Genomic DNA, 14,011 nt, shown 5'->3' with positions numbered 1-14,011 from the left:
TTCATGCTGTTGTTGCAGCATTAAGTCCTTTTATAGAACTCCTTGCTGAAGCATGTAGTCCCAAGGATCAGGGAGCGCTACTTCAGTCCTATCCACAACAGGAATGATTTGCGTGGTATCTCTTTTTAGAACAAGATCTTGTGAACATTGTTCTGTGCGTATTTGGCTGTGTCTGGTTGGGACTGAGCACACAAAGGAACTTCTCAGCTGAAAACGCCAACCTTTCTCTTGACTGAAACTGTAGCACAGCAGTTGCTCTGACCTATCAAGATGTTATGAAAGGGGCACATGGACTCAGAGAGGAATTTCAGGATTATACTGAGTAAGTGCACAGCAGTTACTAAAATAAAAGCTGACATTCAGATCATATTAATTTAGAAACTAATGTTCCTGAAGGTGTTATGCAAGTAATTACCATATGGTAGGTTTTATGCAAGTAGTTAGTATACACTTGTGTGTAGAACAAGTCTAAGAGAGCAAATGTCAAATAGACAGTCGTGATCCACTCCTGTCAAGTGAATGGTAAAATTACTCTTCTTCTAGTTGGGAGCACGAGAGTTTTCCTACATACAAGACAATGGAGTCAGCAAATACTGAGATGAAGAAGTACATGTCGATGGGACTAAGATAATACAGAGTGTTAATATGGCACCAGGCCGTATTGCTGCACTTGGATGTTTGACAGTGTCTCTATTCCAAATCCTGTTTTGGAAAGGTTTAGGACCCTTTTACTCCACAGTAAGATTAAACTCATGATTGAACAAATTACAGTCAGATATTACAATAAAATAATTTACACTCCACTGATAATCATCGGCTTGTGCTAATAGCATGAGTCACCTCTATGCCTATTCTCTGACACTGATTTTGTTTGTCTTCCAAGTGTGTGTGTGTGTGTGTACACTGATTTGCATTATTTTTAACTGCAAAAGATATATTGAAAATATAGTTAGAAAAAGCTATTTAAAATGCAGATTTGGAAAGCCTTAACATGCTTACATGTTGCTACTTCATGTGCAAAAATTCTCACCCAAAATCTTTTTGCTTTGTTCTTAGAAATGCTACTGAAGTTCTTGCTGCTTACTTTACACATTGTTGGTGTATCATTCTTATGCTCTTTTTTCTTGAAAAAAAATTATATAAAAAAGTCTTCAAATGTTTAAAAAGCAAATAACAATAAAACAGACATGGATTCATTCAATTTTTTTGTTTAAAATTTGTTTTTATTAATTGCAGATTACAGAAAAATTATGGTAAAAACATTGAAGCAATTAAAAGAGAAAGGAAAGAAATGAATCAGAAGTTTAGAAGGTTCATTTTTTACTCTTTTACATTGTGCCAGTTTTCTGCTTTCCTCTTCTTTGTTTATGAGAATATCATTTATACGATTCACAGAAATGCACTGCAGCCCATAAAATTGCCCACATGTTTTTGGGAAGATTCCATGACAGTGTGTGACATTCTCAAGACATTAAAAAGAATCTAAAATATCTTTATTCTTCTCATCCAGTGGTTAGAGCTTCCATTACTACAGCTGAACTGAAGTTCAATTCAAATATATTACTGAATGAATTGGTATGTGTTCTGTTGTGCGCTGTTTCTATGAGAGGATAAGGAGGAATTCACTCAAATTAAGGATGGTATTTATTAAGACAGGTGGTAGTAAAGCCATGGCATCATTTTTCCTTAACATCTCTAGGTTAACTTGTAACTTCTTGAAGATGTTTACCAATTGTTACTTGATTTTTGGAGTCTTATGTTTACAGCTTTGTGGGCAAGCACAGCACATCTGCTGTACATTACAAACGAACTACAAGAGATTACATTTCCATTGATAGTGTTAGTGAATGTTTAGAGAGCAAACCTTTCTGTAATTCTAGCTCCTGTTCTTTACTGTCTCCCTTATCCCTTGTTTTCCTTTTCTCAACTGTATCCTTTTAACTGTCTTCCCCCCAAGTCCCATCTCTTCATTTCTCTTCATTGTGCCCAGGCATTGTCCTTTCCTCTCGAGTGCTTGATTTGCCTGATCTACAGCATTCTCTGTTCCAGTCCTCCTGGTTGTCAGAATACAAAAATCTTCTTTAGTGATACTGTTACCATTACGGGTCCCCTCTGAGGTTCCTGAAAAGATCTGGCGGTCTGCATTGGCTCTTGTTCATCCGCTGTGTTCAAATTTGGCAGAGTCCTCTCACAGAATTAGTAGCCTCTAAGAATTCATTTTTGGCCTGGCTTAGTATGGGTAATGTACAGATGATCTCTTCTGAGAGATCTCTAATTTGATGCAGACTTCTGGACATTCACATGTGCTTAGCATCATAAAAATATGCACATGTTATGTCTTTTATGGCTGAAAGGGTTATGACATGAGCAAAACTTCTGCGTTTTCATTGTAGATAGCAGAGAAGTGCCAGTCAGCGTGCTGTGAAACAGGGCGCGGGGAGCTGATCTTTGTTGGAAGCAGAGGTAGATCTTAATGTACACTCACCTCTTTGTGTGACCGTTACCATTTCTCCTGCTGAGGAGAGGGGCACTGAACTGTGGGTGTTACACTGCCAGTGCATTGCGGTTACAACCTGGAGCCTGCCAGGAGCTTCTTCAGGCACTGCATGAAGTGCAGGAAAGTGCAGCTTGTAAGAATTAATGATACTAACTCTTGGTCTCGCCTATTTACTTTTGCTTATTACAGCTGGATGAATTTGCTCTTCTACCTTGTAAAAACACAGCTAGGACAGAGCAATTAGCATATGGTACCTGTTGTATGGGTCACAGATAGCATGCTCATTGAAACGTTCATAAATCACCCTTGCGCCAAGATACAGAAGAACTATAGTGAGAAGTAAAGGTTTCCTGCTTAACATAATGTGTTCCCAATGTTTTATTTGGCCCGCAGATTCCCCTCCACTATTATCATTAATTGCAACAGCAATAACTGTATCTGAGACTAGTCTAAAACATGTCATGTTTAGCAAGGCCCATCCATTTCTGTTTCTCTTAATTCGTCGGGTCGATCTTCCATTTTTGTAGGATTCCAGAAACAACTCCTGGCTGCTGATGTAAGCACTGAGCAGCCCTGCACGCACTGCAGGGTTCCTACCCTTCAGCAGAATGGTTCAGTGCTCTACTTGGTCTTACTTTTATGACAGAAAAAGGAAAAGAAAAGATCTGTTGTAATAAACAATCATCACTTTTTCAATTTCAATGCGTCAATAGATTTTGGTAAATAAGCATTTATGCTGAAAATATTTTAATATTGGGGAAAAATAGATTTTGTAATCAGTGTTCTTTTAATTCCTTCTTCAGAAATATATTTCGATAATAGCAACTACTCATAATAAAACCCAGAAAAGGCTTTCATTTACTGTGGCGTGGGAAGTCCTGCCAGTTACAAATGCTCTACATAGTTTCTTTACAATTTTTATGTTCTTTAGGCCTCAACAAAAACCAAAGCTCCTCTCCCAGGTTTGGTAGCAAAGAGACCATTATTCTCCAGTGCTAACCTTTGGCCATCATTTTGGTAATAAGTTTTTTTAACATTTTTTAGGAAAGTATTCAGCTTGTCAGTAGGCACCATTGACACAGTGCAGCCGCCCCATCCAGCTCCAGTCAGACGTGACCCGACAGCCCCAAATTGCCTAAAACAAAATAATAGAAAAAATAATGAAAAATAAACCAGAAGGGGGTAATTTGTCATATATAAAATTCCTATAGAAAATTAGTGAATACCGAACTCAAAATACACCTATGTTGTCTGACTTGCTGAAGTTCACTTGGTTGTATGTGATAGTCCAGCAATCTGTAGTTACCATTTTGGACAAAAAGATTTTGACCCTTTAAACGGCAATGCATTTCTATCAGTTCATGTAAAAGAGGCATCCTCTTTTACAGTGCTTCAGCATCAGCTGTTCTAAGGATCACAGCACAGCCAAGATGAAGAAAGCAGGGGAAGAAAAGGGATTTTGTTAGCAACATTCATAAGGCATCAGAAGTGAAAACAGAAATACATGACAAAAATAACAAAAGAGGGTTCGTAAACTAATTGCACAGGATGTAGGCATGCAAGCCATTTTCTAATGTGGCAAAGACAAATAGCTCTATTCTTCCAGGACAGATCTAAAACATGCTGAAGATTCACAGGCTTCTTCTGCAGGACTACTGAGAGGGCCGGTCAAGAAAAGGAGAGTTCAGAAACTCCTAACAAGTCATACACAGAGTCAAGCATCTGTTAGGATTGGGAAGGTACCCATCGCTAGAGCCACATGAGCTTAACAGATTTACAGCAGCAAAGGTACAGTAAGAATATATTCTCAAAAGGAAAAAAATGCCCTTAATGAGGAGAGGGAAGAGAGAGAACAATGACAAATAAAACATTGGAAATATAAACCATTCGCAGTCTCAAGATACAAGCCTGCTAGAAACGTCCTACAGCAAATCCCATGCCATTACTGTGCAACATTCAGATGTCACCTCATTAGAATTTAGACGAATTACTTTCATTAGTTTGCTGACTTGTGCTGCTTATCTTTAGTTAGATTTGAAAAAAGTAGGAAAATACCATGTGGCGTGCACTGAATTTCTTTGGGACATTTCTAACATAGTTAGAACAGGATGGTTTAGAAAACTCATTTGAAATCTTAATTCTCATGGGAGGTCTAATCTGATTTGCAAACAAGTACTTTTGATGTGATTCTAAGATCCATGCTTTTGTGAGACTTAGTGGCCCTAGAAGAGGTTTTAGGAGAGTGAGCGTCACGTGAATAACACATTAGAAAGTGACAGCTCATTCCGAGTAGGCTGTAGTGATTTTTCGTATGTGCATTTTATGTTAAATGAATCTGGTATACTGCTGGGTTAGTAGAAGTTTAGGTCATATTTCAAGCAAGTACTTACATATGTGTTTCATTCTAAACACGCTTACATATCTTCTTGAACAGAAACACTTTCTTCAGTGTGTCTGTGTGGTGCCACCCTGCATATTGACTCGATTTTATGTTCCTTCTTTATTTCCTGTTGGTGTTTTATTTTACTTATTATTCCTGTAAGCCACTCATTCTCTTATGCAATTTTCTGTAGTTTATGGTCCATGGAGCAACCTCCCAAAATGAGCAGGATCCAATCCAGTCTCAATTGCAATCAATAGGGAAATTCCCATTGACTTTGTAAAGACCAATCCACTTTTCAAAGCGGTAAATCAACTCTCTGTATTCATTCGGACCATTACCTCAGTCAGAACGTTGTATTTCAGATGGTGTCTGGCTCTTATTTTGGTGGGCAACTGAAATCCCTTCAGAATTGTTCTGAACCTTTCATTGATTTCATAATTCTCTGTGGTCATGCTCATGCCTCATTTTTACTGAGTCATTTTAAAATACTTAGTTGAAATAAAGCATAATGTAGGCAGAAAATATGCCTGATTCAGAGCTGAAGTCACCGTGTTTCAAAATACTGTGGCTACCAGTTTCAAATGTGGCGATGTGATCCGATGCTGAGGGCGTAACGCTGCGGGCTCGGCAGTCTGACACCTGAATGTCAGGCACCTGGTGTTAGGAGAGGTCGGAAGCGAGCACCTAATTCTGCGTGTGCTGGGGAGGTAGAGCATGGGAATTGTCTGCGCCAAACGTGAGAAAGTGAACGCTGGAACAGCTCTGAAACTGCCTTTTTCACGGAGTCTCACTCAGCTCAGTCCTGCGTTAGACTCTGCTGGTAAAGCGGGATTCATAGCCGCACATTCTTTTCTTGTGCACCAGCATTTAAAGTATGCATTTATGAAGAAAGGAGCAGTAAGAGCAAACAGTGACTCTTTCAGCAATAATCTTGTGGATGGAGCACTCACCCACACAGTGGGCGACGTGGATTTAACACGTGGGAAAGTACCCAATGCACTGCCCGGGCTATAGGGCGGCCACAGGGACAGGTAATGGGGGGTGAGAAGGAGCACGTAAAGAAGGCCATGATGTCAGCGGTCCAGTGTCGGGGGCACTCAGCTGAATCCTTTGCTTCTTGAAGAGCTCATCTACCTTGTTCCAGTATCTACTGGTTAAAGAGAGAACTGTGCATGTGTGTGAGTGAAAACAAATGCTACAGCAAATGAAAGATGATAAGAATGGAAGTCGCCTAGTTTGGGATATAGTAGCGATAGGTAAGACACTGCAGAACCACATTTTAAAAACAGTTCTGGTGGGAGAGGCGAAAAAAACTCAGAGCAATATTGTTAATTCAAAATACTCACATTTGTGAACCAGCTATTTAGAAAGCATAGAGTTAACATGAGGAGATTTAAATATAAATTAAGGGGTGGTGTGGTGGGTGCATGTTTTGTGGCTTAGTGTGAATTTGAGTAACATTTTTAAGTTTTGTGGGGTTTTTTTTCTGAAAGAGCTGCAAACTTGTTGGGTTTTTTTGTTCACTGATCTTTCAAATTGTGCCATAACTCCGGGCTTAAGAAAATAATGCACCTGGACGTAACATAAAAACTGTACCATTTAAAAAGTAATCAGAGAGGATTCAGCCATCTTCAACTGGAAGAGGCACGGCAGGTAGCAAAAATTACCAGCATTTATACCTCCAAAAGATGGGGACCAGGGGAATGAAAGTTACTTGCAACATTCAAAGCGTGTGGGAGAAAGCACCTAAGGAATTCATGAGTTCGGTTTCAACTTTTTGTCCCTTAACTGTTTAGTAAACCACCTGTGTTTTAAAAGGCCAACAGGTAAAACGGCTATTAATAGCACCAGAGAGGTTAGACACAGTACAAGTCTTCTGTCTTCACAAAAAGTAAAATACTGACCAACTGGTGGTTACGCTTTTCAGCACTACAAACCACAGCAAGTATGGATCCCTTTCCTTCTTGGCAGATGTTGTACAGTAAAACATAAAGATCTCGGCAAAACAGAAAACATCTGGATATGCAGATTGTTCTTCACAGTTTAAACCTTGTAAGGAGAGAGCAGCAGTAGACTTGGGCAATTCTGTGGAATGTATTTTTGGAAGGGCTTTTTAAAGTTACAGGGCAGCTGTATATCATTTGAAGTAAAGAATGTAATTTATGTAGTTGCTGGCCATTTCTGTAGTCACATCAGCCAAGGTTTCCTAGAGTGACTAGAGATTTTACATGCCTTCATTTTTTAATGCACAACTTGAGAAAGATTGAGGTTTTTTCCCGATAGTTTTAAAGATTACGTGCTGGCTTAAGCTGCATGCATCTACAATAGCTATACGCTTTTACAACTCTAGTCATAAAATCATTATCGAATACTAAACTTCTAAGAAGGGGGGTATTAAGAAATATTCATGATGGGATAAGACTGCGAAGAATAAACTAAGAATTTATTTGTTTTTTTGCAATGAATATAATAAAAAGCAGTTGCAATCCTTTAAAAAATACCAGTTAGAAATCATTTCTTACAGATGGCACTCTGCTGTGGTGCGCAGCTATGCCCATCACACTAGCCATGGGCGCTTCTGTTGCTAAGTTAGAAATCTGATGTAACATGGGCACACACATCACTTTTTTCTTCACTATGTATATTTTGCTCTGTGCAACTGAAACGCTCTGATTAATTTTAATTTGATTTAGTAAAATCCTGAGTGCGACCTCCTTTCCCTTTGGTTCTGTGGCTGTCAGTGCTGCTGCCTACAAGCTAGTGGCACGATACCCAAGCGAGGCTGCTGAGCTGCGAAAGCACAGAGCTCAGCACAAATGAGAAACAGAATTTCCATCCCTGTACTGAGATTCATTCTGCTGTACACTACTGCAAGCGTCTGTGCTAGCTTACTCAATGTAGCACAGGTAACTCCATGCTGTGGTGTAGAATGTACTAGTTTATACCTACTTGAAATGGTAGTTTTCTTTCAGCATTTCTGAGAACCTGCTCTGTTAGTATGATTCAGGCTGAACACCCGAAGTGAAGGTACCTGATGTGGCTGGTTACGTCTGTAGAGCTCAGCTATCCAGTACTACTGCCTGAGAAATCAATACTGGGAAGTTACTGTAACTAAGAACTATGCAGAGGTTAATTTCTAAGGCTTTTCTTCTGTCAGTGGGGTCACAGAACAGGCTGCCGATAGCTGGCACCGGGTCTGGACTTTGCAGCCCACACTTATCATAACTCCGTAGAGCACAATTCTTGTCTTCAGCTTCCGATGGAGACGGCCCTCCTTGAGTACCTGGGACAGCCATGCTGGAATCACCTCACTAACCGAGTGCCTGCCGTAGCCAATCTGTGATGTGACCATTATGTGATCTAACAGACTGAACACGGCCTGCGCGTTGCACGCAGGAATGGCTCCCAAGAGAGGGAACAAAAATTATATTGTTAAATTACTACCAGACTGTCCAATGGCTATCAAGACTTCTGTGTTTTATCACAAAACAGCATGTGTATCCCACATGCAAAACAATCTGCGAATGTCCAAAAGTCTTTTGGACATTTGGTTTTTAAGTTTATAGTTTTTTGGCTTTCCGTCTTGTCTGCCAAATTAATGAGACTAACCTGGTATATTAAATAATCATCAGTATCATACTGCATCAATTTACAAACCTGGTAAATGGGTATTACAACTTAATAAATGTGTATGACTATAAAAGTAAGAATGCACATGGCATCTTGCCTCTTTGTAAAATTCGTATTTTCATTATAAGCCAGACTAATGTATTAGAAAAAAATATATATTTTAAAAAAATCGATTGCTGGTAAGGAAGTGCTTTTGTAACCTTCATTTTTAAATGGTAAAGTGTTCCTTTTATTAATGCTAAACTGAAGCAGATTCTGCTTTCTCAAAGATTTAGAGATTTGGAGAAAATATATGATACTTTTATAGTCTCTAATTCTGTGTGACAGGGAAACAACATTCCTTGACCTCAGGCTTGCAAACGCTTATGGCACACTACATTTCACTTCTGGAAGGGCAGTAACCTCTTAATGCTCTGCCTTAGGGCAGAGTTTCCCAAACTATGCATGCCCTTCTCCATGGAGAACAGGAACTGGAAAAGGTGAGCAGAAGCATAAAGGTGGCATCTCCAGGGTCCGTGATGAAATGAATGAGGGGAGCAGCAGGGAGAGGTGGCAGGGACGAAGTAGTAGTGAGATGGCTTGGCTGGGCAGCTGTTTATTCCCCTATGTTACCATTAAAGTGATTACCAACCACTGATTTCTTTTCATGGGCACTGAATTTAGATAAAAGTTAGCGTAAGTTATCTGTCCTGTGATTAAACATACCAGAAAAAGGAATGGAAATTAAGTGAAGCGTGTACATCCTTTCGTGCTGTTGCTGTGGTATGGATGAAATACCATATCTAATGTGAGAACTAAGGATTCATTTTTACTTTCTCTGTTAACACATGGTTATACCAGATTTTATTGTCCACTGTAGAAAAGTTATGAAAATAATGGTCTGCTCCTTGGGGAGGAGTAAAGAGAGAAGAGAAGGGGCAAATGACAGGGAATGCATTTTGGAACGGAGAGGTCTCATTTTACTGCGGCCAAACTGAGTTAGGGAATGCAGTAAGTGGATGAGGCTGGGGCAGGGATGGAGGCTGAATGTTGTGAAGGCTCAGGTGTGTGGTGCGGCGAGCGAAGCTGTGTCAGCTGCTGCACTAGTTAACATGCTCTTCATCTAAATGGCCAGCCACTTCCCAACCCATCTGGTGCCCTAGACAAAAGGCCTTTTAAAGTAAAAAGGAAAAAATGCGGGAGCATTTAACAATACACCGTTATGATTTCAAAGCAACCTAACAATATAGAACAGTTAATTTATGCTCTGGAAGTTCCATGGTGGCAGTTCTTAAATGGTTAAGTAACACATGGAAAGTGAGAGCGTTCAAATAAAACAGCTAAGATGATGCTTAAAGAAAACCAGTTATGACTTCTACAACTTAAAAAAAAAAAATAGCTAACGCATTCTAACATAACACTTGTGATGATGAATCAATCCAAAAGCAAAGTCTGTAATAAAGCCATAAACTGCAGCTTTCATCTGAAAGTATTACACAGACGTCAGCAGGGAAACAATTGACCATGTAATGTCCCTGCAGGAGATTAATTTTGTAATAAGAGACAAGAATACTTTCATTTTAAAATTGCAATAGCCAACAATGTCATCTTTTCTCATCATTTCAAACAATATTCTCAACAAGGGATTACTCTTCCTTGTGGTCAGAACTTACAGGCAGATGTCTACCAGCCGATCCAGTTCAGGACAGCTGCATTCATACATTTCCTTGCAGCTGATATAGCTCTGGTTCATTAATTCTCCCAGCAGCTGGATTGCATTGGCAGGTGCTTCGTTGCATATCTTCTTAAATTCCAGCACTCTGGCAGCTTCGCTGTACACATGCTTTGCACGCTGGTATAGCTTGAAAGTGGAAACTAAACAAAATGAAAATATTAAGTACTACAGTTATCAATCTTTACTAGAAAAGGAATAATGAAATATAAAAACATTGTAAAAGAATTTAGTAATTAATATTTCATATTAGAACACTCTGTGCTGAAACTCTGCCAAAAACTTGTGCTGAAAACTCACCCACATCTTTAAAAGCCCAAATAATGCAGCATTTAGATTTCATCAAAATATAATGTGCACATTTTTCCAGTTTTTTAACTTTGTGCACGTATGAGAAAGAGTATCATTTTAAAAATATGAGATTCAAATTATAGAGAGATTTAATGCAGTGAAACAGTGTATGAATGCTGGGCTGTGCATTTGTTATCTCAGCCCCGCTTTGCCAGTCAGCCCCAGCAGTAACTCTGTGCTGTGCCACCTATTCTCTCCTTTTACTTTGCAGCAGCAAGCCACAAGTTCACAAGTTAGCAGCAACGTGCTGATGGAAAGCACTGACGTGCATGAGGGCAGTCAGTGAATGCTTGCAGGTTTTCAAATAGCAGCAAAATGGAGTCACAAGAGCAGCAGAGAGGTGCCCGGTGCCCTGCAGGCTGCCTGCACCCGCTGGCCTCAGCATGGTGTGCAACTGCTCCAGGCCTAATCTGCATCAATTATTTAACAGAGCAGAGAGAACTTTTTTCTTTTTTCTTTTTTCTTTTTTCCTTTTTCCTTTTTCTCTTTTCTCTTCTCCTTTTCCTTCTTTAAAGAGTTGGATTTTCTTGTGTTTTTTGTTTTTTTTTGTTTTCTTTTATTAAACTAAGATTAATAAAAATGACATTATTCATTCTTCCTGGTGCTGAGGTAATGAAGCCCTCTGTAATTTCCACAGTGCAGGATCACCTTCACTGGAAATAATGCTGCGTTAACAGTATGCTGAAGGAAGCAGGTGCTTTCAGTTTGATTTTGAGGGTTTATTCTTGGTATGTCACCAGCCAGTGTCAGTGCTGCCTGTGTAGACATGAAGAGAGAAGCCCAAGCAGGTCCCTCTTAGCACTGACCTCCTATGATCAAAAGCTGGTGCAAAGACTTTGGCTAACGTTTTGCAGTCATGCCATGAAGAATGGAGCAGTTCCTCTGGGATGGGTGGGAGGGAGCTCAAACCTGTGTGCTCATCAGGGCAGGGACCCCCGCCAAGCCTGGACAGTGGGGCGCAGCAAAGGGAATGTCAGTGGTTAAAAGCCCATCAAACTACTGTGACTTACAGGAGGGTAGGGCTGTTGTCTTTTTTTTCCCTCACCCAGTACATTTCTGTTTGTTTTAATACTGTGGAATTGTAGCTGCTATGGAGGAAGTAATACAGAAGCATGCATGACAATTTAATTGATGATAAAACTGGTGTACTTGAGCTTTTTGGGTTGTAAATACTGGATAAATGAACCCAAATCTTTACTTTGAACACCCGCTGTAGTACATTTAATCATCGCAGCTCAAGCACCTCAGAGTATCCCTCAGTTTGGTTCTACATGTGTTCTTCTCCAGAACAAGGACCCTTTCCTGCTATCAGCTTCTGGTCCCTCTCACTTTTGAAGATGGCAGATGAAACACTCCAACAGAGCTAAAAGGGCAAGCGGAGACAGACAAGCCCCAGATTTGGAACTTGCCATCTGACTCAGACACGTGCAGTTCCTGTTGGGCTGTCCCGTGGAGACAGCCGAGTTCTGGAAGCACTTCAGTGATTTTGGCAATGTACATTTGCAATTGTACATTCAAGTCTTCCTTGATAGACTGGAAATAAAATTCGGTCCAGTGTGAAGACTCTTGTATGTGTTCTCCAGATTGCATCCCTTACTAAAATTTAACAGCGTCTGGATGATCTCTTTTTGTCTTTCCAGAGTAAGTGTAAATCACAACTGTAAATGCTGAAAATAAAGTGCTGAGAGGGACATAAATAGTCTAAAATGATAGAGAAATATTGAACACAGAAGCTTTCTGCTACTGGTGATAATGCTTCTTGTACTATGTATTTTGTAACTCAGTGCAGCCTGCTACTGAGAACGCTCCCTTTTGTCAGGCCTTCTGATCGCGCTTCAAGTTAGAACAGAAATGACAGAACTGAGTGCCCCACAGAAACATCTTGTGACTGTCACAGGGGAAGAGTGTATTCTGTTCTCCTGCTCAGAGGTGCGTTTCACCCCGCTGCGTTTTGTTACTGCTGGAGTTACTCGCACTGTGTTTTGTGGAGCAAAGCCTCAGTGTTTTTTATGTTAAAGGGCTGCTTGGCATTTTTTTAAGGATGGTGTCTCTTTAAATATGCTTTTCTTATAAGCCATTGTTTTAGAGCAAGATTTCTAAATGTGCATTCATTTAGGGAATATCTAAAGTTGCGTGAGAGATTGCCATAGCTCACACTCTCTTGTAAATCACCATTGAACAGTAGTAACCCAAAGAATGAACTGAAAACATGTCTGTTTTCAATTGTAAGGCAAGAGACTTGCCAAAGGCTGTGATTGATTCAGAGACCACCCTTTGGTAGAGCAATGTTCTACTGGCCAGAGTACCTTTAAAATCTCCGAGGTCGTGTTCTGCTCGTCGTGTTACGAACTGGAGCTGCACTGGGCACTGCGGCGCTGGCTGCGAGCCGGAGCTCTGAGCTGCGCCCTGGGCAGCGCCCGCTTGGGGTTGAGTCACTGCGGGTAGGGGAGAACTTGCTGCCTCGACACTGGCTTTCTCTCAGTGTGAACGCAATCCTGGCAAGCAGGTCTCAAATGAGAAAGAGTGGCTGTGTGCTATTTTCAGACTTGTCCTCTGTGGATATTTACAGAATTGGTATTGGGTAAAGTCTGCTATCATTACGTTAGCTGTTGGTTGTTTACAGACAGCACTTGGTTTCAGAAAACGATGTTTGTGTTTCGAACCGATTTAACGTCGTTTGCTTTTCTCTGGCAGCATACTTGCTGTCCAGGTAGAATTTTCTTCAGGACAGCAAACACCTCTGTTCCCTGCAAGTCCTATTCTAAAGCACTGAAACAGTTTGCATACTTTCAGCTATCAACACCAAATGCTTCTGGTAATAGAGAAACTGTGGATCTCTTCTGTTTGCATGGGCAGTCCAACAAACCTTCTCCATATAATAAAAAATAGCGGAGCACACATTATTTCCAAAAATTACGTCTATGTTTGAACCTTCTTGCTTACGTCACTGCCTGTGTATCAGATCCACCTAAGCGAGATCTGAATTAATAGGCCATGCCAAAGAGCTGTGGAGCCCGTGACTTTAGAAGAGTGCGGGAACTGATCAAAATCTGCGTGCTTCATGGGAAAACAACCACATTTTTTACAATTAAAAGAGAGAGATTTCCTAAGCCACATTTTGTCACGGTTAAAAGAAAACTTAAGTGTGCACAACTGATTAGTTTATATCTGAGCTAGGGCTGGAGGGCTCTGAAAGAAGAGAAACTGAAGTAAAGCACTCAGTGTTACACAGGACTGGGTTATAAGGTCTTGCCCTCTTGGGTTCAGATGACAGCAAAGAAGCAGGGTTTAGGGAATGAGTGCCAGATTCTTAAAAGCATTTGGGTCCTTAAATCTATTATTGTTTATGGAAATCAGGTATTTAACCCAACTGAAAATGTACATCTATTTTCCTAATCCAACAAAGTATAATGGCCTGGTTTCTCCCAGTTAATTTCCA

The 14,011-nt window shown here is 40.3% G+C and overlaps 2 protein-coding genes across 10 annotated transcripts in view; one reads left to right on the top strand and one right to left on the bottom strand.

Moving 5' to 3' along the window:
- Positions 1-14,011, top strand: part of FAM227B (family with sequence similarity 227 member B) — a 121,202-nt gene that overhangs the window by 81,225 nt on the left and 25,966 nt on the right. The window lies entirely within an intron of this gene.
- Positions 1,193-14,011, bottom strand: part of GALK2 (galactokinase 2) — a 51,276-nt gene continuing 38,457 nt past the window's right edge. The window contains exons 9-10 of the mRNA XM_021407941.1: positions 10,163-10,364; positions 1,193-3,632 (exon numbers count right to left, since the gene is read on the bottom strand). Coding sequence (XP_021263616.1) covers positions 3,425-3,632; positions 10,163-10,364 — 410 coding nt within the window. The 3' untranslated portion in view covers positions 1,193-3,424. The remainder of the gene's footprint in view (positions 3,633-10,162; positions 10,365-14,011) is intronic.

Source organism: Numida meleagris, chromosome 9, assembly GCF_002078875.1.
Source record: "Numida meleagris isolate 19003 breed g44 Domestic line chromosome 9, NumMel1.0, whole genome shotgun sequence".
Lineage (NCBI taxonomy): Eukaryota > Metazoa > Chordata > Aves > Galliformes > Numididae > Numida > Numida meleagris.
The sequence above is the reverse complement of the archived record's forward strand: the minus strand, read 5'-3'. Positions and strand labels throughout refer to the sequence as shown.